The sequence below is a fragment of the Catharus ustulatus genome, chromosome 1 (genome assembly GCF_009819885.2).
Source record: "Catharus ustulatus isolate bCatUst1 chromosome 1, bCatUst1.pri.v2, whole genome shotgun sequence".
NCBI lineage: Eukaryota > Metazoa > Chordata > Aves > Passeriformes > Turdidae > Catharus > Catharus ustulatus.
The window spans coordinates 75,261,933-75,288,027 of record NC_046221.1 but is presented as its reverse complement, the minus strand read 5'-3'; the positions used below and the strand labels follow the sequence as shown (position 1 = coordinate 75,288,027).

The 26,095-nt window shown below is 37.0% G+C and overlaps 1 protein-coding gene across 2 annotated transcripts in view; it reads left to right on the top strand.

Moving 5' to 3' along the window:
* The window catches only part of LOC117011080 (cadherin-6), a 103,546-nt gene that overhangs the window by 66,234 nt on the left and 11,217 nt on the right, over window positions 1–26,095 (top strand). For both annotated transcript variants that reach the window (XM_033086447.2, XM_033086382.2), the window contains 7 exons: window positions 7,713–8,007; window positions 9,403–9,522; window positions 11,478–11,645; window positions 13,127–13,314; window positions 14,745–14,998; window positions 20,666–20,802; window positions 25,245–25,366. In XM_033086447.2, coding sequence (XP_032942338.1) covers window positions 7,713–8,007; window positions 9,403–9,522; window positions 11,478–11,645; window positions 13,127–13,314; window positions 14,745–14,998; window positions 20,666–20,802; window positions 25,245–25,366 — 1,284 coding nt within the window. The remainder of the gene's footprint in view (window positions 1–7,712; window positions 8,008–9,402; window positions 9,523–11,477; window positions 11,646–13,126; window positions 13,315–14,744; window positions 14,999–20,665; window positions 20,803–25,244; window positions 25,367–26,095) is intronic.

The window sequence follows — 26,095 nt, the reverse complement described above, 5'->3', positions numbered from 1 at the left end:
CAATACATGGTCATAAAATGGAAGGAAAAGGAACAAAAGAAAGAGAAAAAACAGAGTGTTTTAGTCTGGAAGAACTAGTTTGATATAGCAATGAAAATTTGTACTCATTTCTAATGCAGATAGGAAAATATTAACGTTGTTCCAGGATCTATGTCCATTTGTACAGAAGGAGGGCCAACTGAAACGCAGCAATTACAGAAAACCAGCTAGGAGCATCAGCCCTTCATATCTGGCCTTTTCTTCACTGACTCTTTTTGGAATCCACTTGACCACTGGACTTGAAAACAAGATACTGAGATTGTAAACAGTTTTTCAGCTAAGGACTCAGAAGTGCTTTGCTTTTGCAAGCAAAGGCTGTATATAGGCAGGGAGACTAGGAAAAAAACAAAGAAAACACCAGAAAAAATCAACCACAAAACAAAACAAGAGCGTATGGAATTATTATCTGTAAATGCAGGACGAGGAAGAATTTATGTGTGTGGGAGGAGGCTCTTAGAAACAGAAACATAATGCTGTCACAAGAACATTATATCTAGTTTGGGAAACAAGATATATTCTACTCTCCAGAACAGCTATTTCTTTGAAAAGGAACTGTGAACCTGTTGCACCTTTTTCTTTGCTAGGTATGGTGAGAGCCAAGCAAGATAGAGCTACATTAATAAAATCGAACACCCAGGAATCAGTCACACTGAACTATATTCAGGTTTACTATATTAGCTATGATATAGGAGCTATACTTACTGTACTAAACCAATCACTGACTAGTTAACCAGCTCAGTTACTCTATAAACTGTGACATCTGTAAGGGCAAGAAAGTGATGAAAATTGAAGAGTGCTTATGGCCTAGGACAGCAAATCTCAGGTTAGTGAGGAGATACAAGAGTGTGAATCTACTTTAAGTACCTATGGTAACATTTTAAACACAGCCCCTGTGTGAAAGCGTTGGTCCTGACAGCTTTACATCAGGCATCATGGTGCTGTGATTTGCTAGCACAACGTCTCTTTGCCTTTATTTTTAATCTTGTCAATTTTTTATATTGTTTTACTTTCTTTGAAAATGGCAGTGTTTGAATCTTACTTCGAAGTCTGTCTCTTGATTTTGGAGGCTATAGAGTATAGATCTTACTATAATCTTCAAATTGCTTTATATGATAATGGAAAGGAATCATGTCTTCTAGTTTCTGTAAGCACCAAGATTTGGAATCACTGCAGAATCTTTCTCCCATTGTTTTCAAAATTATTTTGAAGCATCTAATCATCATGTTCAGCAGTCTAGCCTCTCTATCTCTGCCCATTGGCCGCCTCTACATAGCTCTATAGTCCATTAACGTATTCGAGTTTAATTTTATAGAGGAATAAAGGTGTCAAAAATCACTAATCTCATGTACAGGTTGAAGAACAGTAACTACATCAGGCAGTAACTACATCTTTTTGCCTTGACTGGCTGGTCAGGTGGCTATTCCATAGATACACATATAAACTACCAACAACTGTGGCCCATGGTGGTTCTTCTCCAGGAAGTATGTAAGGGACTTGGGAAGTAGCACCATTTTGCAGCTTCTAGAGGATTTAAGGACAAGGGCCAGAGCAGGAAGTATCCAGCACCATGCAGTGAGGTGAGTGATATGAGGGAGACAGGAGGCTTTGGCTTAGGCCTGAGTTAGATAGGTTATGTGGTGTATGGAAGGATCCAGAACTTAGCATGAATGTGACCAAAAAAACATGGCACACACATCCATAGGAAATGTGGCATTTCTGGTGGTGCTGGATCTCTTTGTGGACCTTCTGGAATTTCTTCTGAAAGAAAGGATTTTTTATGTCTTGAAATAAATTATTTGTTGTTTACCCTGATGATACGTGATATATTTTGTGTATATGGAGCCCCTATGTAGTGTTTTGGAGTTATGTTTGGGCATTGGAAAGAAGTGTGTACCTAAACCTCATCAAAACTCATATAAATACTTATTACCTAATGTGCAAAACCAGTGACATTTTCCTTTTGAAACAGAGTCACCAAATAGAATGAAAAATCTGGTGCTGATTATTTGATGATACTAAAGGAGTTAGTTATTATAGAAATTGAGGGGTTTTGTTGATGCTGTAGGGGTAAAGAGCACCAGGAGAGCCAAGGAAGAGTGCAAGGTTGCTACTTTTACTATTACAGTATTAGCAGTCCCTTTTTGCATACTTTGTTTTTTTCTAGATGTTTCAGTATTGCACCATGTAACTTTAAACAATACATGTAGTTAAATTTGTTCATTACTAGACAGTGTTTCGGTGTTTGGATATAGTAAATTTGGTGCTAAATCATGTGCTATGAATATTCCTAGGAGTAAAACCATGATTCTTCTCGTTAGCTAACTGCCAACTCTTTGCTTACTATTTTAATAGTTGGTCTCTATAACATTAATCTGTTAGGAGACAAAAATAGGACCACACCAACCCCAGAATATAAGTCACTCTTAAAAACATGAAAAAAATAAGACTCAACAGACAGCTGATTTGTGCATAATTGTAGGTTGATGGTTCGGTGTGAACATCCCAAGGTCAATTGACTTTGATCTTTGCAGAGATTCAGTAACTGTTCTGAAATTCAGTGATGAGCATGCAATATTCACAAAAGGGAAAGGAACTTGGTCTGTAGGGTGAATAGAAAACCATTTTACCCACTGAATTGCCAGGTATCGTAACCAGCAATATGATATTAGTGGGAGCTAAACTGCAATTTACAGCTGTCTTTCATAACCTAAAGCCACTTCATAAATGAGATTAACTATGCTGTTTAAATCAGTGTTACAGAATGAGGTAGAGGAGGGGTGTTATTTAACTCTGGAGAATAGTCATGGCCTGCAATTTCAATTTTTTGGAATTTAATTACCACAGCTATAAAAGTACATTTTCAGTACAACCTTGTTACAAATATCCATGCTAGAAAGCTGCTTCTCTCTGGTGTATTCCCTTTAAACACACAAAAAAGTTAGTGGTTAGTTTTATCCTATTGAAACATATGAGATCTCACTTCGATTATTCAGTTTTGGTCCTGATGTTTCATACAGTTTCACATCAAGGTGAATTCACCATGTTGAGAAAAGGGCCCTGAGTTCACCCCCCAGGCCTGACTGTCCCTGTCCTCCTGCCGGGAGGCCAAGACCCCAGGTCAGCCACATGGCCCTGCCCCAGAAACACCACAGTAGGGTCAGTCTCCAGCTCCTGACAGCCCTGCCCAGCCATCACCATTCCCAGGAGGTTCCTAGAACCCAGCACCGGGGCTCTCCTGGTCACCTGTGGCTGCCCTGCTCCTGTCTGGGGTGGTGGGACAGAGAAGGGCTACCAGGTCCTGCCGTTGCCCACCTGGGGAGACACTATTCCCTGCACCACAGTGGTTTTCCAAGGGCAAAAGCACTTGGAAGATGCCCTCTAATTCTTCCCGTATCCTTTGTTGAAGGAATTCCTTCCTGAGTGTGTAGAATGGATCCAACTTAATTCTTAAAATCCCAGTAAAATTTCCTGGAGTATTACTTTAAAATGAAGCAATACTATCTGTTAGAGATGAACACATGCTATCAATATATTCACTCCAGAAATAAATTAAAAACTAAAATGTTTGTGTAAAAATACTTTGAGCAGAGATTTCACTTCCCTTTTCTTTGGTGCTGTGCTGAAGACAGTCCATTACCACTACCCTTGGATATTTTGGAAGTCTCTGCCAGAGATACTGTGGAGAGCAAGGCTGCTCTGGATTGTAGCTAATTTTAAGAGAGGAAAAAAAAACCAAAAAAATAAAAAACAGCTCTCACTTTCATATAATTGTGTATATGACAACAAGCAGGATGTCCAATCCAAGGGGCTATTGCAGCAATCCTGAGTGCACTTTAAACACCTCTTCTGTCAGGAGGAATGCAGCCTTCCCCATGTCCAGGCAGATGCATTTGAATGGTTTGGGCCAGGACATTTGGGAGGAACAGAAGAAAGATAGAGGCTGCAGAGTTTTTATCTGACTGTAAGTCATTAAAATCAAACCAGATGGTTCACTTTACAGTGGTATTAAAGTAAAATGAGTGAAAGTATGCCTAGGGCATAGTAAAATCTTTAATTTGTCGTTCATCCTCAACCTTAGCCAGTGATTGATGGACAATGTCAGAAGAGTGTCCAAATTAGATTCTGAATGAATCAATTTGTTATAATATTAATACAGTGCAATTGCTGATGCATTTACCTTTTATTGCATAGACTTAGTTCTTCACCACTTTGCTTACCTTTGGGGTATTGCTCAGTTCAGCCACCAACTGAAAAGAATGCAGGTGGGTTCCAAGGAAAGTAAAATATCTGTCCTAGAGTGATGTACTTAAAAAATTGGCTGCACAATTTTGTCTTGAGGAATGGTTACATGATACAGCCCAGATTATATGAGGGCTGTGTCCCAGACATTTTATTCTATCCCGTGACTATCTGACATGGCCCTTTTATTTGACTAAGTTTATGCAGAGGATAATGAGCACCTTTTTGCAATATGGGCAAGTAAACAGAGTGAATCTAAAATATCTTGTATTGGCTAGCAACAGTCCTGCTAAAAGCATCTGCAGTATAATTTATGCACATACTTCATTACAGCAAACTTTCTTTGCGATGAGGTGTCAGGGTAGTGAAAAATAACATCAACTTAAAAGTTGAAAGTGGGGTTGTTATTACCATTCATTTCATCCTCATAACCTCACAATGGTGTTAAGTTTTATATGCAACCCACCAGCTGTATTTTTAAGTACATCTCATCTTCAGGCCTTTCTTCAGGACTCAATTTGCACTCTTTTTTGTCCTTTAATTTTATTTGAAAATTTATTTTTTAACCTGGTAATAGTAGAAATTTCCCTCTTCGTATAAGTCACACAAACAAAATATTACTTCCAAGATAAACTGACACTTAACAAAAAGAAAAAAAAATACTTGCCTGGGTAGAATTTTTCTACCAAGCAACAGTCAAGTACAGATAAAGCAATTTTTTTTTTTTTTCCCCTTACAAGGGAATGTTGCATATTTGTCACCTGTGAGAAACTTTGGGATCTGCTTGGCTTTTTTGAGTTTTTGTTCGTTTGGGGGTTTTTTTGGGTTTTTTTTCTGAATAAAAGGGAATGGAATCCAGGCTATTTAACTATTTTGAACTATTTTGGTAATACAGTTATTGTCCCACCAATTATGCAGGTGGTGTGATACAGGTCTATCCCACATAAACCCTGTGATGAGAGCTGTCCTCCTTTACTGAAATCAAATACTTTTAGAGACGCTTTGTGAACCAGGTTGATGAGGCCACATGTAATGATATGCAGTACAGTCATTGTTGGTTTGAAGAGCAAGTATTCAGCCAGCCTTAGCTCTCTGCAATATACATGTAGGACATGACCTCCTGCAGGTGAGACTCTCAGTAAATAGTCCACATACAGCCTGGCTACCCGAGCTCTTAGTTTGTTCTGTCATGTCTTAGAAAAGTTGTAAAACTAAAGATGTTGAAACTGGAAAGGATTTTGTCAGAAGGAGCATTTTTTTTCAAAAGATTGTGATTTAGGTGGAGGTATAAAGATTGAGCCATGGATGAGGATCACCTCATTCTCGGTGTTGATGACACTGAGATGTACTTTGTCTTGGTATCCAGCATTATAATGGATTTTAAACAGGTGGGTTAATTTTGGAGGAGAAGTGGAAATTTAATAAACAATTGACGTGAAAAAATCATGTAAGGTTCCAGTTTTAGTTTTTTAAATAGTCTAAGCTAGCTATAGAGCATTATGGAAAACTATTCCCAATGCTTCCAACACCTTTTTTATCTTGACCTTTTTTTGCAACTTTGTTCGTGGAAACCAAGTTTAATTAAAATGATGATAAAAATGAGCTTGGGAGTTCAGCCTTTACCAAGTCTCCAAACAGCACTATTCCATGACTCACCCGAATTAATGATAGTCTCTTACTGAGGGCTGGTTTTGTCCCATTCTGATACAGACAAAGTTAAACAGGCTTTCAAGGCAAGCAGAAGTTGAATTTTTGATGCAAAAAAATAATAAAAATACACGGTTTTCAAACAAAATTATTTTCATGCCTTTTCTGTTGCAGGTTGCCTTTGAGGAAAGTTCTATTCAAATAACCTATTGAAATTACTTCCAGCAGTAGATTTCTAGTCTGACTACTTAACAAGCTGGCCTGATAGATGTTTCTTAGAGTCTGAAGTTATGTCTATTAAATAATATAATTCCTCTAGGCCCCCTGACCAAGGAAATTGGCCAACTAAATAGTACTCAAGAGACCTAAATTCTATTCCAAATTTCAAGACTAACCTTCTGGGAAACTTTGTTATCCAAAAAACAGAGCAAATGGTATTGACTGCTTTTGTGAAGGGATGTAAAATCTGTTTATGAAAAATTCTGCACAGAACCTACTTATTGCTATTCTTTTTATCAAGAGGAAGGGCTCCATACAAAATCACACAAAATACCCAATTTTATCCCTGAAGGAGAAAATTAAGAGGAGTGCTTCAGCATGTCTGCTAATGATTAACCATGCCACAGTTATGATATTTTGTATTATTGGACAGTCTTGGAATGTGTGGTGACAGACAGTTTTGCCCTTAAAGGCAGACTTTTTTGCACAGACTATGCTTTCTCTAGAGAGCATTGGCATATGCACACACAGTGGAGCACTGTGCCACCAAGTGTGTTGTGTGTGAGTTTCTGATTTGAGCAGAAAGTTGGAGGAAGCCCAAAACATTGACCATATGGTCATGCTGGAGGCTTCCCTTCCAGCATGGTAGGGGCATAGCCAGGCACAGCTGTAATCTATGCCAAGATTCTTTAAATCTACAAATCTTACTGCCCTCTGCATGCCATCCAGCAATGCTAAGTGGTTTGCAAAACACTCAACCAGGGTTGAGTTTTTTCCCCTAACTCTTACTCAGGGAAAGATAAGCAAAGAGCTGGTTGAGAAAATCCAGCTCTCCTGACTCACAAACACGTTTTCTCTGTGAAAGAAATTATTTTCAGGAATCTGCTACCTAACAGATTTTTTTTCCCCCATTAACTTCATTACCTATGCTCTCACACTGGAAGCCATATTAATGTTTAATTTTTAAAATTTTTATTTTCTCTAAAGTAACAATAAAATAAGTCATAGCCAGATCTGTGAATGCATATATTTATCTGTTGTTTGTGTATATATTTGGTAGGTTATTTTATTGTGCACTATATGATATATTACATAATGTCCATGGGGCATGAGAGCCAAGCACCTAGAATTCAAACTCAAGAAGTGGCTTGACTGGCCACTTTTAAATTTTTTGCTTTCTGGAATTCCCAAACCCACTGTTTTTTTACTGTAGGATATCATTGCCCTATATATTCCTAGGATTCCACTTAAGCCACTAGCATTTGGATTTGATTGATGAATATTTAGCTTGGGAAAGTGATCTGCAGCTTCAGTTCATGGTTATCCTCAGGCAATTTCTTATAATATTGCAGACCATTTCAATTCTGCCATCAAGACACAACTCAATCTATTCACTGCTCCTACTGTAGTACCAACTCATTTCCCAAAAGCAGTGTACAGCCTTCTGGATGAGTATTACTGATAGGAAAGCATATATCATGGTATCAGTTAAAGTATCTAGAATTGTGTCCCAAATATTTATTTATTTTCCCTTTTTTTTTTTTTTTTTATTCCCATTTCACCACCAGCTGCATTCAGACCAGGATAAAGGAGATGGATCACTTAAATACATCCTTTCTGGAGATGGAGCAGGAGACCTCTTCATTATCAATGAAAACACTGGTGACATCCAGGCCACAAAGAGACTAGACAGGGAAGAAAAGCCTGTATACATACTCCGTGCCCAGGCTATAAACAGAAGGACTGGAAGACCAGTGGAACCAGAATCTGAGTTCATCATAAAGATCCATGATATCAATGACAATGAACCAATGTTTACAAAGGATGTTTACAATGCCAGCATTCCCGAAATGTCAGATGTTGGTAGGTGCTAACTAATAACTGGTTTCAGTGTCTGGTCTGGCTTCTTTCTGTGGAGTTTTTGAAGGGTCCAGAGTTTACAGGTGTTGAATAGAGACATCTGTTTGAGTCTGGTCTAAAAGCATCTGAGACATTAAAAAAAAAAAAAAAAAATCCAGGAAAATAGCTTCTGGAATCGGAGGTGTCAGCTGATTGAAACATGCTCCTGCTGTTGTACCACAAAAAAAAAAATACAAGTTAATACCATCTGGTTTAATGTCAATGAAAGTGAGTTGAACTCTGTTACATAATACCTGAGTTTAATACATGTTACTGATGTGGTGTTTCACGGTCATCTGTGTCAATACCACTCCTACATCTGTTCAGCAACCGTTATTTAGTTCAGGAAGGTAAACAAAATGGAAAAGGGCAGGAACAGAAGGAGTTGTACACATTTCTGTCACCTACTGGTTCTGAGATTTGCCATTAACTTCCTATGATCTTTGTTGTTTCCATGCAAAAGAAAAGAACTCCAAAGTCCCTTGAAGTCCACTGAAACCTTGCTATTGATTTAAAATATATTGAGCTGTAAAAAAAAAACCGAAAAAAAACCCCCTCAACTACTTCCTTGGAAAATTATTTTGAGATCTTTTCCTGAGAAGTTGACAGGTTTTGATTCTTTGATTCTTAGGGAGGTCATTTTGATTTCTTTGTCAGAGTGCAATGGATGGTTGAATTCCAAGAAGCACATTTCTAATTTGAAATAATATCTGGAGAGAGAAGCACTAATTAATCATGATCAAGAATGAGATTAAAATAAAGCTCAAACAATATGAAAATAAAGACTTTGGGGCATACGTTCTCCCCTCATTCATAGCACTTGTCACATAAATGAAAACTCATCTGGTGAAGTGAGAACCTAATATTCACATTTTAATATGCAAACACTTTATTCACAAATGGTTTAAATGCCAGAATCTAAGCTAATTTTTTATGTTTCTTAACCCTTTATGTAAGATTCAACACCATTTCTTTCTCTAGAAGACACGTGAAGAACCATATTCACATTCCCATGTCAAATACCTTAGGAGCATGAATAGATTTGGAAAAGTATATTCTTGACCGAGACTCAAATTCTGAATGCTTACAATGTCTGGAGAGGGATGCATTTCTGTTTCCAACATGAGGAAGGATCCACATACCCAATCAATAATTGTGTTTGAATTTGTTGAGAATAAGACAGGTATAATTTTGAGTTTATGTCCTTCATGAACAGAGAAAATTCTACAAAATAAGAATATGTCTAACTTCCTGCCAGAAGTCCAACCTGAACATGAATTATCTTTTTCTCTACATCATAAACTGTCTCAACCATGAAAAAAAGTAATGATTTTTGTTTTCTTTAATTTTTCATTGCAGGTACCTTTGTCGTGCAAGTCACTGCAACTGATGCGGATGATCCTACATATGGGAACAGTGCTAAAGTTGTCTACAGCATTCTCCAGGGACAACCATATTTCTCTGTCGAATCTGAGACAGGTCAGGGGACCTTATCTGTCATTCTGGGACAATGTCTGTAATTCAAAGTGATGCACTAAACCAAGCTAGGATTTATTACTAAAAAAACTTTGAATAGATTACATTTTACTCAGTGCAAAATCTGACAAATTTAATAGAGCAATACATCTGTAAACGTGACACCTACATTATTTTAATCTTACCAGTAAAGTCTAATAAATACAATTAGTACTGGATGTGAACCAGTTTTCAATCATTTTTAACAAGCAGTGGGTACAGAGTCTGCAGTGGATGCTTAAATTAAACCAAATAGGTTGACTTTTAGATGAGAGAGAGAAACAGGTGGGTGTGGAAAAAAGTGCTTAATCCTCATAGATCTTCATAATGGCTAAATTAAGACTGAGGGTTTGTTCAGGTGAGTTTTTTTTCTCCGTCTGCTTCTTCAAAACTTGTTTAAAGTAATTATAATTTCTGTACATCTGCAACATATCACTTTAATGCTAATTTTATGAAAGAAAGCTTAATTAAGAGTAATGATAGAAGAGGTAAAATTGACTGTTGCGCTAAAGTAGAAGATCACAAATAGAATCCCAAAGTTCTGAGTTCTGTTTTTGGAAGATGTTTAAATTATACACAGTGACTGGAATTTTTAATGGTCTGACTAACGGACAGCTTTGGAAGCTGTGCACGTACAACATATGCATTCTGTCTGACTGAATCTGGTGTACCGCTGACTACCTGGCTACATAGATAGTGTGGTCCTTAGCTTGTGGACTAAGTTTTCCGAAAAGAAACAAACTATCTCAAGATCCACATCCACTGTGTTGCCTTGCAGGAAGGTAGGGAAATCAGTTAGGGAAATCAGTTCTCCTCAGCATCCTTACAGGAAAGAAATAGATTATCCCAGACAATTCATCAGGTTTAGGATTGTTTCTTACATAAATCTTACAGACTCAGGCAGCGAAAAGGAAGGAGAGACTATATGTCTCAAAGTGAAACCCGAGTTGAAAGGGTGTACACAATTCTGAAAAGTGGGAGAGCCAAGATCAAAGGGAGCTTCCCTTTAAAGCATAAGATATTAGATAACAGAAGCCAGGATTTTTGCACTGAAGCACTCTCTCTGACTTGGACAGTACAGTATGTGCTCTTATAATGAGGATAAAGCAGCTGGGAGTTCACCAGTAATAAACTTCTATCAAGAGGTTTGTGTGGGGGATGGGAAGCTAAGTAAACCACAGTCTTGATCTTCCTGCCATGGAAATCAATTGCAGAACTCCTAGAGTGAAACATGTCTCTTTCAAAGCCTCTGTGAATTTTGTCATGGATTTCAGTACTTGAATTTCACCCCTTTTGCCTACAAAGGAGTCAGTTCTTTCCTTGAGAGGCCCAGTGAGAATGCAAACATTTTGTTTCATGGTAAATCTGAGTGATTGAATTTCGGTAGCTGGCCTTATAACTGGTATTTGTGCCTTTGAAGAAGGAAGTAACTGGCAAATCATTTCAATCAATGTATAAATAGAAGTATATATACTCAGGCATGTTTTGGTGCTCATAATTTTCTTAATTTCTCTTCTTCCATTTAATGTTGCTACACTCTTTAATGGTGTCTTGCTGAAGTTAGCTTTTCTCTTTTTTTTACCACATCTGTCAAAACAATGAACAAAGAGCCTTTTTCCAGTTCAGTGAGAGATTTTAGCATGGAACTGAAAGAGGGTAAATAGTTATGTAAAATAGCATGGCTCACAAATAAGTAGAACATCTTTCTGTGGGTAGCACTTATACTGTGTCTGTCACATAGGCAGGAGCCTGAGATGTGACATGACAAGTCTGTAATTTAATGAACCATCTCGTAACAGTAAATATTTGTACTGGGCAAAGTTTACTTACTACACAGGGATTATTTTGTTCTTTTAATAAGAATTTCCATCAAAGTCACTACCTGTGAACTCTTCACTCTTTAATTTTCATGTTTGCAGGCATTATTAAAACTGCTTTATTGAACATGGACCGTGAAAATAGGGAGCAATACCAAGTGGTCATCCAGGCTAAAGACATGGGAGGCCAGATGGGCGGATTATCAGGAACCACCACCGTGAACATCACGTTGACTGACGTAAATGACAATCCACCTCGCTTCCCCCAGAGTATGGAATATTTACACTCTATATTCTAACACTAAAATGGTCAAAAATGTTTTGTTTTGTTTTGTTTTGTTTTGTTTTGTTGTTCACATTAGATATTGTTTCTTCTCTTGTGAATTTACTGAGTATCAAACTTACTTTAGGAAAGCAAAAGAGAACACATAATTAAGCAATAGCATCGTACCAATGATTACAATAGCTGGAAAATTAATATTTAATATTTTTACTCCAGTTGCAGTTGGCAGTCTGATTTTCCTACCTATCAAATAACTGATCAATGTAATCTGTATTTCTTATTCACTAATATTTCTATCTGACTTTGTGATTGATTGCATGTTAAGGTATCTATTGTACTCTAATATATTGAAATTTTGAAACAAATTCATTTAAGTATGCAAAAATATCCCAAAAAGGAATGCTATAGAAATTAGCATTTATAACCAGAAAGAATTTGCTACAATGAACTTTCCTGTATTCTTTGCTGCAGAAACAAAAGCACGTACATAAACACACCAGGTATTTCTGCCTATTTACTTCCCTTATCTCAAATAGTTTGGTAGATATCTGTGTGATGCTTATGGAAATCAATTGCACAAGCTCTCTTAGAAAGTAATTTCTATTAATGACCATTCATTGTCATAAGGGAATCAAAGTGATTCAGCTTTTATCCTCTTCTCTTTCCCTCTGTCTTTCTCTCTCACTATTTTTTCCCTTTTTCACTTTGTCTAACCACTGCTCTCTGTGTGATGTGTGTGTATCAGAGTGTCAGTGTATGTCAAAGTCAAGAGCAGCTGTTACAGAAAATAATTGCAGATACTATCAGACAAATCAGTGAGCTTTGGCAGTTAAGTCATTGGGAAAGTTATTGGAAGCAACTTGTCATTTAGGTTCAAAGTCTATTCTTAGCTGTGGGCAAAGAGTTTCCATCTAAATTAGAGCAACTTAAGAAAAAATATAACACTCTGCACCCAATGAGTTAGTTATACTTCTCTGGATATAAGTGTCTTCAATGCAAAAGCCAAAGATACAGCTTCATAATGCCAACACTTGAAAAGTAGAGGTTTTTTTCCAACAAAAGTTCAATGTAGTACATTTTTAATAGGTATTTGAGCTGGATTCAGCTTTAGTGTTACTAAGCTGCGCTAGCTTCTGACAATTCTTAATATTTGCCCTTTGGCCTCAAGACATTTTTCATACATATTCTGATACAGCCAACAGAGACCATGAGAACATCCAGCAAGGGACATCTGTTGCTAAAATTACATGTTTGTAACAAAGCAAAATGCCCATTCTAACAGACAGAAAAGTAAGTAACTTTTACCCACGTGAAAGTGCGGCAGAAGCTGAAGGCTTTTGCCCCAGGAAGGCGTGTACTCCCAGTGGTCGCTAACTCACCTGCACATGCCCAGCATGGACAGTGGACTGAGAGATGGTGTCCAAAGCACCTTCATGACTAACCAGACTTCCCTCTCTGTCTGCTGTAGGCACATACCAGTTCAGGGCTCCTGAGTCTACGCCACTCGACTCCCCGGTTGGCAGGATAAAAGCTAATGATGCTGACGTGGATGAAAATGCAGAGATTGAATACAGCATCACTGAGGGGGATGGATATGACATGTTTGGAATTACCACGGACAAGGACACACAGGAAGGAATTATAACTGTGAAAAAGGTACACATCTTAACACACTTAATCCCAGCCTCTGAAACACAGTCAAACCTTTATCTAGCATATATTTGTTTTTCATTTCGTGTGCAACCAGTATGTTTTTGTTAATTTGAATTCTATCTGTTATGTATGTCTACAAATGTAAAGTTTCTTTTATACAAGCAATTGATATCCTTCTTCTTATACCTCCTTCACTAAACCAATGCACAAACTTTGGAGGACCTGACAGAGTAAATTACCTAAGGAGTGGGTTGCAACTCAGAAAAATTTCCACAGCCTGAATATACTCACAGAAAAACTCAAGGAAGCTCCACCATCCAACTGTGATTTTCTCCCAATGGTGCTTACAGGTTTTGCTCACTTAGTGGAGGATACTGTATTAAAACCACAGAAATTATGAGTATCACATTGCCTATTTTTCATTATAGGAGAATGTTGATTCTGCAGCTATAATATATTAAAATACATAGACAAATTTCTTTTGATTCACATTTTGTAAAAGTTTAATACATCTATCAAGACGTTTTTGCTTTAGAAAAAAACAAAAATCAGTGCCTTGTGAGATCATAGTGGACATCATCTACTAGGTTGCACATTGGTTGTCAGAAAAGGTTTGAGAAATATTGTTTACAGTGGGTTATCAGGCAAACTTGATAAGGTTACAGATATCATCCTTCATCAACTCAAGTTCAGTTATCACTAGATAGACATTGTGTAGATTTTCCGAACATGCACTCGCTTGTTGATATCAGTGCGACACCTGTCATTACTTGTTTTTTAGGAGATGCCTTCCAGGGTCTGATTATGATATCAGTCTAACTCCGTTTGCATTTCTGTCTGTTGCTGACAGAAGCTGTGAATTTTCTACAATCTAATGGCAAAACGGGGTGACTTGTCTGTCCCCACATTTCTTCAAGTAGTAACAAAGAGTCTCTAAATGCTGTTTCTTTGTAGTTTTAACAGTTTGTGCTATAGACATAGCCTGTCACAAAATGGTATTTGGCTTTGTGGCTGGTCCAGGATATCCAGACACTAGATGCCACAGTGTTTCATTTTGGTGATGGAATGCTGAACAACAGCATCTAAACAAGCAACACCTAGAAAAATCTTCCCTCCTTTAGTGTGTGATGCTTATGGGCAAAAAATACGTAAGAAGTCATCAAAATGCCAAAAATGACAGAATATCAGACATGAAAAGTTAAGGCTGTATGAGAAAACTGCTTGGTTTCAGGCATAGAATTCCTTGTAAAAATGGTTTTCTTCCTAATGTATTATCTGGGCATAGAGCACTTTCTGTTGGAATTTTAATTCCAGTTCAAGCTCCTGTTATCTAGCATAGGCCTCTCCATGACCTCCCACCATTCATCCTACTCATCTGGCTGAGAATCACAGCAATCCCCACAGACTTCTTAAACTTTATGTTTCCTTCCCAGGCCTTGGATTTCGAAAGTAAAAACTTATATATTCTCAAAGTGGAAGCTACAAATACTCATGTGGACCCTCGATTCCTGTACTTGGGGCCATTCAAGGACTCAGCTACAGTCAGAATTCAGGTGGAGGATGTAGATGAACCCCCCATGTTCAGCAGACCAGCATACATAATGGAAGTGAAAGAAGATGTTCCATTAAACACTGTAATAGGAACAGTAACTGCTCAGGATCCGGATGCTGCCAAGAACCCTGTCAAGTAAGCATATACTACTTCAGCTTGCCTGTAAATTTTTTACAGCTTTGATTTTGTTTTTATCTTGTCAGCACGCACAAAAAAAATCCTCACTTGTAACAATGTGAATTGTAGGGCATGCTTGAATATGGAGTATTGTATATGGTAAATGATCTCTCACGCTTGAGCATATTTAGGTATGTGTGAATGTGTTTGCATGGCTTTTGCATCTTGAATAATATCCTAATGCCTTCAGTAACTAATGTATGTGGTAATTTCTACCATGAAAAAATTCACTGCAAAAAGACCACTGAGAAAAATCTCAGTGTTTTCCTTCCACCTTTAACATTTTCCAGTGCAGCAAGGTACATCCTCTTGGCTATATGAGAGGGGAGTGATACAGCAGCCCTTTCTTCTTCCATCTGTCTAGGCCTGCTTAACAGAGGCCACATTCATCTTTTCTAAATCACAAGTAGAAATGCCTCAAAATCAGCTCATGTGCACACCCAGGCTCTGATCTCACCTGTGTCAGTGCAAAGCTTGTAAGATATGAGCTTCATAAATTAAATTTTCCATGAATCAATAAACTGGTCTTAGAGGAAGTAGAGAAAATGTTAAGGTTGGAGTAGCTATACCTATGTCTTCTTTTTTTGTAAATTGTGTATTGTTTCAGTGCGTACTGGTGCACTTAAGTCATACTGGATAGAGTATTAAAGAACTTTTAAATAGTTGTGCTCTTTAATTAAAGTTCATTGCTACTGACAAGGCAGCAAGAGGAGGATTTGAAAAGTGCAGCAATATTAAATCCAGGTCAATTTTCAGCAGGTTTCTGAGTTGGGCACCTTGGAAATTCAATAGTAGTCTTTGATCAATATAGAACAGTGCAGGTTTAATAAAAATCTAGTCCATCAATACTTTACACTTCTGTAAACAATTATGTTTCATCAAGATTTCTTACAGCAATGAGTTTTAAGCTTGTGAGAACAGTAAATAGTATAATTGTATAATTTTAATTTCCTAGATGAACAAGCTAAATCTAAAATGTTTCTGGCAGAAACTATCTTCAGTTTGCATTGCATGCCCTACACATGAATTCTTGTGCAAGACTAAGCCTTCTAAATTTAATTAAAGTTTTCTTAAGTTTGTATCATGACATCCAGCAATTCTCTGGGATTCTGGGCCAGTAGAGCACAGACACTTCAATAGCAGTATAATGTTTTGCTGACTTTGGTGAAGCCCCAGGACAGAATGAACATCTTTTGTAGCACATTTTCATGGGCATGGTAGCATGAAGATGAAAAATTGGTTGGGGTGACACCAAGGCCCCTTGCAGTCTTTGTAGGAACCTGCTTTTTTATATCTAATGTCACTGCAGAGTAAAGGGAGTGCTTCCATCCTTCCCTGTGGTGATAACTACAACCATTTGCATTTCACACCAGCACCAGCTCCTAATTATAAGTGATTTACAGTGGATAGGGACTAGGCTGTTCATTGTTGAGTACTGCCTACCGGCTCTTTGCTATTAATTGAATGTGTGTGCTAAAACTTATCCAACTTTCAAAGGGCAGTTCTTTAATACCATATAAGTACTTTGCATATTTTAGTATCAGGTAGTTATTGAGCAATATTTAGTAGAAGTGTCAAAACTGATGCAGTGCAGCAGAAAGCTTGTCTACCTTTTACCTTAATAGCATGCAACAGCCAAGTGCAAGGAGATGAAAAATAAAAATCAAGAAAAGATTTGAGTGATAGAAATAAACATATCAATAAAAAAACATGAAAATCAGTAAGAGAAAAAGGAAATCAGCAGAGAGCAGTGACCTGAGAGATGTTAACTTGCAATAAATGTAATTTTATGGTGCTAATATCTTGGGTATCTGCTAGAATTTAGGGGCATGGGTTGAGTCTGCATCTTTTTGACAGGGTAATTTTTTTTTTTCTATCATGCAATAGAGATGCTAAATCCAATTTTCACTCTGAGCTTTGGGGAAGATGCAATTAGGCTGTATATATATGACTTGTCACTTGCTTGTCAATTTTTTTGACAGTTAAAAATAAAATCTTTAGACACTTGATATTACAATGAAAACCTTCCATTTTCTCCACTCCTCGAGTGAAGATTTCTCCTCTTAAACAAACTGAGCCCTAACTCTGTTAGATGAAAGCCCCTTTGATCTTCCATTAAAGGAAACCTTCACAATATCATTATGAAAATGCATTATGAAAAATTCACACACACATCCCTTCCTGACCCACAAATCTTCCTGACTTGTGGTTACATTAGACAGCAAGCTGCTGAGCGTCAGAAGACCATGAAGCGGTAGCAAAATATGAAGCAGATATCTGCCCTGGTTGTAAGGCTGCATAACCATTTGTGACCTGTGTAATGATAGAGCTAAATTGCATCAGTCTAAGCCTTATAAGTAAATTTTGCTCTGATATGATGTTGAGAAAATACAAAAATACACCAATACATGTTTGGCTATATTTGAATATGTGTCCAAGTGTAGTAACATTAGGATGTTCCCAAGTAGCACTTTACAGTCCAGGGATGTTATAAAAAAAAAGTTTTGCATTCTACTTGTATTTGATCTACACAGAAATAATATGAATCTCTGCATACTGATAAAAAAAACAATGCTGAAACTGGCGCTGCTGTATTGTACATCAGATCTTTTTAAATTGCTAGCTGAGTTTTTTTGCTATAGTAACTCCTCAGAGGCATAATGAAGTTCATCAGTCACTGGAACTGTCTTCCTGCTGTGATTTGATTTACTAAAGTACCCCAGATGAAAATGATCTGCAAACAAATGTAAGGCTAAATTTTGTTTGTGTACTTTACTGACAATATATTTGCATGTGTTAGATTCTCTGTTTTATCCTTCCCTTCTTCCTGTTATGTACAAGGAGAGACTGGAGTCTACTTTTTAAGTTCCTAGCTTGTCAATTCCTCAAAGCTTGAAAGCGATGAAGTCCTGAAGTGTGACAAATACACACCCTTAATTTCATTAAATAAATGTAAAAATTAGTTTGATGTTGTCTACTTAATTCTTACTAGGTTGTGATCCAGAAGTCAGAATCAGCACCAATTCAACATAATTAAAAATCTTTGATCAAAAGAGACTGGATTATGCAAACTGAGAACAGAAGTGACAGTCTAGCTTATTAAAATCATCCTTCTAGACCAGATTTAATGGTATAATTGGAATATACTTTAAATGCACTGACCTTGTATGTATTTTCTTTGGGATATGAAGAAATAAAATTAACATTCCATTAAGAAACTGTCTCTGCTGGTTTTATTTTTATGAGTTTGAGTTTCCACTTTACAAATGACTGGATATACATATGGCTTTACATATACTTGTGCTTTAAAATCCTTAATGTCTTGAAGAAGAAGCTCTCAATATTACAGCCCTGGTAATCTAAGAAAAAGACCAGAAACTTTTTTTTTTTTCCTTCCAGATACTGTACCACAGATTGAATTTGGGAAATCTTACAAAGATAGTGATTGCAATACACCAAGGCATTAAAATGTGCTAAGACAGTAAGATATTTAAAGTCCATTCAAAATATGAAGCTGGAGTGAAAGTAAAATTGAAGAAAAAAACCTCCAATGAACAGATAGCTCATGCCTAAAACTAGTTGCTTATTTAAATGTCTTGCTGAATAAGAGTCTGAAACATAGTATTACAGTTAGCTGGAACAGCTAATCTATGAGAAATCCTGATATTTCATTTCAAAGAAGAATACAGAATCCAGATTTAACTGCAAAATGGAAATACCAAAGTATTTCAACTGAAAGGTGTGGAAATGAGCTACATAATATCTGAAAATAATTGAATTCACAAGATACCAACATAATATCATATAAAAGCCCATATGAATGAAAGTTAAAATGAAATGTTTTCCATATCAAATACTTACTTTGTCAAAATATAAGAGTCAGACCAGTTTGTATAAATTTATTCCCATTAAGCATTTCAGCAAAGTCAACAGTTTCACACGTGCTGTTTAGATTTGGACAAGGCAGCGCTTTTCAAGCAGATGTTAACGTCACAGTGCTGCATAAAGGAACTAAGTATGTGACACCACAGCTGACTTCCTGCAGCAAAATTTCAGTACTCTCAGTGAAGTGACAGTGATGAATAAAAACTAAATCTGAACTTCTGAAGAATTAGCAAAGTGTGCCCATGCAAGTCCTGCCAAAACATGCTGGCTTGTTGTGCTAGTACCTTTGAATGTCATTTGGGTGTCCTAGGAATTCAGTTTAGTGTAAATAATGAATACTTGCCATTGTTGTTTTTGTTTTTGTTTTTTTTTTTAAGAAAGGTAGGCATCATTTAAATTCTTATTTTGGAATAAGATGTAATAATTTTAATTTGCTGTAGGCATTATATCCCACTTTTTTATTTGCAAAGAAGAAAAAAAAAATCACAATATAATTAGCAAGTTAGTTCTTTTTAAAATTTTGGCAGAACCATATTTCAGCTAGTTTCTTACTTTCCTTCCTTCTTTCATAAAAGGTCTTTCTCAGAATTTAAGAGACACTGCACAGGCTCTAGGAAATCTGTGCAGAATAGAGGATGTGCCTTGCGGCTGCTTCAGGGCAGAGCAAGGGAAAGAAATTTCTCTTCAGCCTCTGCATTCCCCTGAATTCTGTGGTGGCAGTAAACTCTGCCAGTCATACTCCTGGCCCAGTTTTCATCTGACTGCTCACCAGCAGCAGCTGCCTTGTCTCCATCAACATGGCCTGCAAGGGGGCCAAGGGAGCACACTGGGCTTCCTAAGGATCTGTCCTGCCCTGTACATGAGCACACAGTTGGGCTGGAAACAAGAACAGAATAATGCACTTGCAGTCTTGCTTTGGCAACATCAGAGACATATTTCTGTCAAAAAACTCCATAATTTATGCAAGAATTTTCTCTTCAGGAAAGATGAAACCAAGTCACAGCATTTGGATCAAGGTGGTAACACTCTCTGGGGCATTGGAGAGTTCTGCTTTTAAACTTGGATTTAGTTCAGCTGAAAAAGCAAAAGATCAGATTGAAAATTTGAATCTGTATTTAGACTCTGAGCTCATCCAGAGCTTGTTAGCATCCCTTTTCACATATAGATACCATCAAGCAGGGCTGAGAATGTTAGTTTTAATGAGTTACAACAAACCTTTGTGTGATATATACCGTGGGATAATGAATCTCTGTTCCGTGCTGACTTGGTTTGGGCGGGCAGCCTTTTTAAATGCGGGGAAGTGAAAGGTACAAATGCACCCCAGCTGTCAAATTTTGTACCAGAAATTATTTGAAACAGTCGAGATATCAAACCATAAAAAGAAGGTTTTGTAAAGGAAAAGCCAACTCAGCCTTAAAATAAACTTCATATCTTTCAGGACACAGACTTCACATTTTTCACTAAAAACAAAGCTTTGATGATTCTCAGAGGTATGTAAATTCTGCAGCAATTCATTTATTCAGTGACAATACTCCACCTTCTAACTCAAACCTCCAATGTGTCATTATCCAGTAGCTCAGAACTAGCTCTTTGTGTGAATACATAAAGACTCCAAAGCCTGTGCTGAAAACAAAAGGAAACCCATTTACTAGCTGTTTGATGTCTAGTCTTAGAAAATGGTTTCAGAACATAGAAATTAGAAGGAAAGCATTCCTCTAACCCCTGTCTCTGTATTTGCAGGTATTCTGTAGATCGTCACACCGATATGGACAGAGTATTCAACATTAATTCAGGAAATGGTTCAATATTCACTTCAAAACCCCTTGACCGGGAAACGCTGCTGTGGCACAACATTACAGTAATAGCAGCAGAGATCAGTAAGTTAAACCCAAATACGACTCCTGTCCCTGATGTAATGAATTTACCATCTAGCTGAGTGTGTGGAAAGCACAGCTGGGCACATGTCAGGTTTATGGATAGCCCACTCAATACTAATGAAGAAGCAGTAACTCTGCAAGAGGTCGTCCTCAGTTCTGTGTTTATTAGGGACACAGTTCATGAAGAGGTAACTTAACAGGGAGAAAAGGTGGCGGTTCTGTGTTCTCTGAGCAGTTACAGCCACTTTAAATTTTGAACATGGCTGTTGAATTCTGAAACTAGCACGCAGCAAAACAGATGTTTTAAAGCCAAACTGCATTCCTTGGCTGAGTTCAGTCTCATTCAGACTAGATGTTTTTAAATAAGTCTAAAGTGGCTGGGCTGAGCTGGGTGCCGAAGTCTTAGTCAGTTTTATCTTCGTTTTTTTACTTGAGTGCATCCTTTGAAATTACAAGCTGCAGCTACAAATCAGTCTGTCACTTAGTTTAGGATTGTTCCTAAATAATCTGGTGATAATATAGACATGCTGATTTTAGAAGTCAAAATGACAAGGGTAAGATGGCAATAATAAACAATCCACTTTGTTTTAATACATTATCTATAAGTACATCACATGCTTGAATATTAGGGAATGCAATTCTATTTGCTCTTGCAGAGTCACAGAGCCTATGTTTATGGTGCAATGGTAGATAAGTTCAATATAAACATCAGTTCTGTGATTGTCGCAATGTCTCTCTGTAACTCAGATGCTCAAGAGCTTTCCATTTTTCTGAGACAGTGTAAGGTCTACTTTCTTTTTTTTGTATGTGTATGTATGGCTCAATTACCTGCTTAACAGTGAGAATAGTGTAAAAAGCTCAAGACTACTTGACTCGACTTTCTTTATTGTGTAAGTCTTCTTTAAAACTGAAAACCAATGTAAAATAATGCTACTGAGGCAAGCAAATGGGGTTATATGTAGGAGTATTGGGCATGAGCCTATAGGAATGACAGGCCTTTAATGGTTTTCTCTCTCTCATGAAAGTTTGCACCTTTTAGTGCTAGGTATGGGATTTCAGCATACCAAACACTGAATGTTGGTCATGTGGCTGTGTTTCTATAAAGTTCTTGAAGGTGGGCTCCAGGGTCAAAAATTGTACACGTTAGGTAGTTCTTGGGTAGAGTGGAAAGGAAAAATAAATGCCTAAAAAGGAAAGACTAGCAAGAACATTTAGCATTTGACAATAGCAAGAACACTTGCATTGACCCCAGCTGGTCTGAAATAGCATGCAGTATAGAAAACTGTCTGAAAGCCAGCTTATCATCTATAAGAAGTACACATTTGGTTTCTTTCTTCCTCCCCTAAGCCCAGACCTTCTACTGCACCAAACCCTCTCAACTTAACCTCTTGTATCTGACACAGGCTTCTCTCTTAATTACCATTCGTCTTTAGTCTGAATCCTTTCAGACTGCAACAAACTGCTTCCCAGGGTGTGCTTTACTAAGCCTAGACCAAATTTTGAGTAACTAGGATAGATGTCTTCCAAAGGCAATCTTTTTTGATTGAAATGTACTTTTCTGATCCAGGACACTTCACTAATTTTAGTCTAAAGGGACTAGACTGGAAAGTACCACTGCTTATTATTCCTGGCAAACCCAGAGATTTCTAGCAAGGCTACTTTAAGTCCCATTCCACTAAATTCCATGGAATCACTTATTACTCTCAGGGACATTATCTCATCAAGCTCCAAGTATATTTCACTGAAGTAATCTGAAAAAAATCCGGTCAGGTGACATGCAGAATACATCTTCAAATGGGTGGGTGCTCCCTTTGATATAGAAAAAAAATTATAAAGTCATAAAGAGACACACCTTTCAGGGATGACTGCTCTTGATTTTGTTTTACAGTAAAAAAAAAAAAAAAAAAACAGAAGTTGTTTTGCCTTTGTCTAGAATTGTCAGTAAGTGTAGATTGCTCTATTTCTAAATGTTCTTGTTTTTCACCAGTATGAGCTGCAATTGCTCAGCAGCCCAGAGAATCAATCACGTTGTGACTGCTGCACATAAATAGTTGGTGAAATACCAGGTCAGTACATCTGCCACAGTCAGACAGCAAACTGGCATTAAAACACGGGACACAGGTCTAGTGAGTCACAGCTGCAGAATTACAGCTGATTTACCAAAGACAATTCCCAGAGTGTTTTTAAATATTTGTGCTTAACACTTATGGGTAAGTCAAACCTTGGCAGGACTTTGAGGCTGTATTCTGGAAAAAAACACCACTTTAACAGTTTTGTTGCTGGCTCAGCAGAAAATATATCTCCATACAGAGAAATAGATTTAAGCAGTTGTTGAGTCTGTGGAGATGCAACCCAGCAGTAATTAAAGGATAATGCAAACAAATGAATCTACATGAATTAATTTGCACAAATAATTTGAAAGATGATGACACAGAATATCCAAAAATGAAAAAAAATACTTGAAGTTGTATATTAATTTCCATTAAATCAAAGAAAAGGCATATGTTCACAGAGCCTAGAGTTTATATGAAGCTTCTGTTTATTAGAGTATGATTTTAAATTGAGAGGACCTTAAGCACCTAGAAGTAAAATGAAAATATGTAGGTTTAGGCTTAAAAAGCAGAAAATAAAATAATTCTCCTTCTTCAGAGGAGAAGAAACATGTTTGTCAATATATTTGAATGTATTTGTTAGAAAAGTATGCCCTACAAAATAGTCTTGCCAATAGTCCTGTGACTTCAAATGAAAAACTTTGATTTCTGCCTGTTATAAAAATTCAACTCTTTTATTGATGCATTTTAGCAAAGAATTCAGCCTAGTCCATATCATACATAAACTGTTATTTTATACATCAAATGAATTTAGCCCAATGGCTGATATTGGAAACAGGTTTATGCCTAATGGAATCGTATTAACTTCAATGGGACTGTGGAGCCTTAAAGCACAATATTTTGTCCAAATGACTGAGCTCTGCAATACAAATAAGCAGTGCCAATTTTGAAGAAGGCATTTTCACATTTACAAAATGATGATAAACACATTAATAGGACTTTTATTAAAGTCAACAAGCTACTATAATGAATAAATAGAAGCTATTATAATGAATAAATATAATAATAAAACCAACAAGCTACTATAATGAATACTTGTAGAAGAATATAGAGTCTTAGATCTGCTATATTTTATTGCACTGTTTTTTCACTTGAATGATAGGTTAAAATGCAATGATAAAGTATATTAACGTGGGTAGAAAATCAACATGGGAAAATTCAGTGTGAGCCCTCATGTACGAAAGGGGAAGGTATTTATTTTAAATGAAACTAATCTCAGTCACACTCATTCCGTCAGATTTCTCTCTCACATTCCCATACCCACATACTCCTAGGTGGATATTGTGTGATATGGAGCACAAAAGAGACAGATCAACAGCAGTGTCTCTGGGTTTCTTTTGATTAGTGATGACAAATTTCTTTGGGACCAGATCTTGTACGTTTTAGGAATCAGTGGCTGTTGTGTTGTGACTTTTTGCCTCAGAATCTTGCCTATTTCACCATGCATGGCTCTAGGCAAGGTTACTGCCACTGCTTTTCTTCCTTATTCTGTGTATCATTTTGACCATAGCCTGCTTCCTCCCAGGAGGAAAAGGAGTGGTCTATACAGTATGCTGCACTTCGGAATGTTTCTTTGGGTTTTTTTTTATCTAGAAAGGTAACGGTATTTTCATTAATATTCTATGCTTAGGAATATCTTTGTCAATTTCAATCTCTTGGCATTATGCAGTCCTTATAGGGGAAAAAAAGAAAAAAGCTTGTTTACATAGGGGCATCTGCAGGTTCTATATAGTGCTTATGTTTTTCAGCTGATACACTTCAGTATTTATTCTCGAACATCCGACAAAACATTTCACAACAGGTTAGAAAGCATCTGTGATCACAGCTGCAGTTACTATTTCTGTAAAATAATGATAATCATGATAGCTTAAAAAACTGTGCCACAAGATTTGTAGGGCACAGAGTATTATATTTAACAAGTGGAGAAGAAAAAATCCGCTCAATCTCATCCTCATGACTCTTCCTGTTAGACAGCTAAAGAAGGGAATACGTTCTAGATACTTCACTGCCACCAAACAGTATCAGTCAGGCTAATAAATATATTTAATTTAGTTTCAGTATTATATTTACATTTATCACACATACATTTATAATCAAAATTGGAATAATCAAAGGAATTTTTAAATCCTGGACTCCTACTCCACCTTAACACTTTAGTTTACATGAATTAGAGTAATGATACTGCATTCACCGTAAATCAACAGAAAGTAAGTGAAGTGCTCTGAGTGAGAAAAAATAAGGCAATGAGCCTCCAAGTCTGTCCTTTTCTTCCACTGCACTGTGTTAGTAACTGGGCTAAATAAAATCTCCATTCTGGTTTTGTCATTTCAGACAACCCAAAACAAAGCAGCCGTGTCCCAGTGTTTATTAAAGTTTTGGATGTAAATGACAATGCTCCAGAATTTGCCATGTTTTACGAGACCTTCGTCTGTGAAAACGCAAAGGCAGAACAGGTGTGTTGTCTGCTCGTACTAAGAAAATATTCCAAATTAAATGAGTTTTGCTACTACTCTTGCATTACCTCATCAAGCAGTGTACTTTGCATTGCAACAAACTTAATTGCAAAATTAAACAGTGGCTGCACAGTAACTGATTTCACTCAGCATTCTTCCAGCTGACATGATGGTATGTTTTTGAATGCTCTTTTCTGTACTGCACCTTGTTGCCCCTGATTCATTTTCATTCTTTCATCCTTTGCTTTATTCAGGCACCTTTACTGTCTCCTTCAAAAACAATTTAATGTCTGTAAATATTACAGGTCCTTTCTGTGGTACAACTATATCCTGCTAGATTACTTTCAGACTACTACTCCTATTGTGAAATAGTTCAAAGTTGCAGATGATTCGGAAGATTCAGCCAAATAATTTCTGTGACATGAGACTGGGGTAGATAAATATAAATTCAGCTTGGACTGTCTCACCTTTCATCTCTATTCCTTGTCACATGCAAAGGTTTCCTATCCATCTGCAGTGGCATTAACCCAAGCCTTCTGGTGAAATCAACATGATTTTCCTGCCAACTCTCAAATTCATTATGTCGCTCCCTGATGGTATAGGATATAATAGTATGGTGACCCTAAACAGCATCAGCAGCATGTGGATGACTTTTCTTAAGCTCACCATAGCAACATCATCTCCCTTGAAGCAGAAGAAAAAAATTAATACAAAAAATTGCTTTTACAA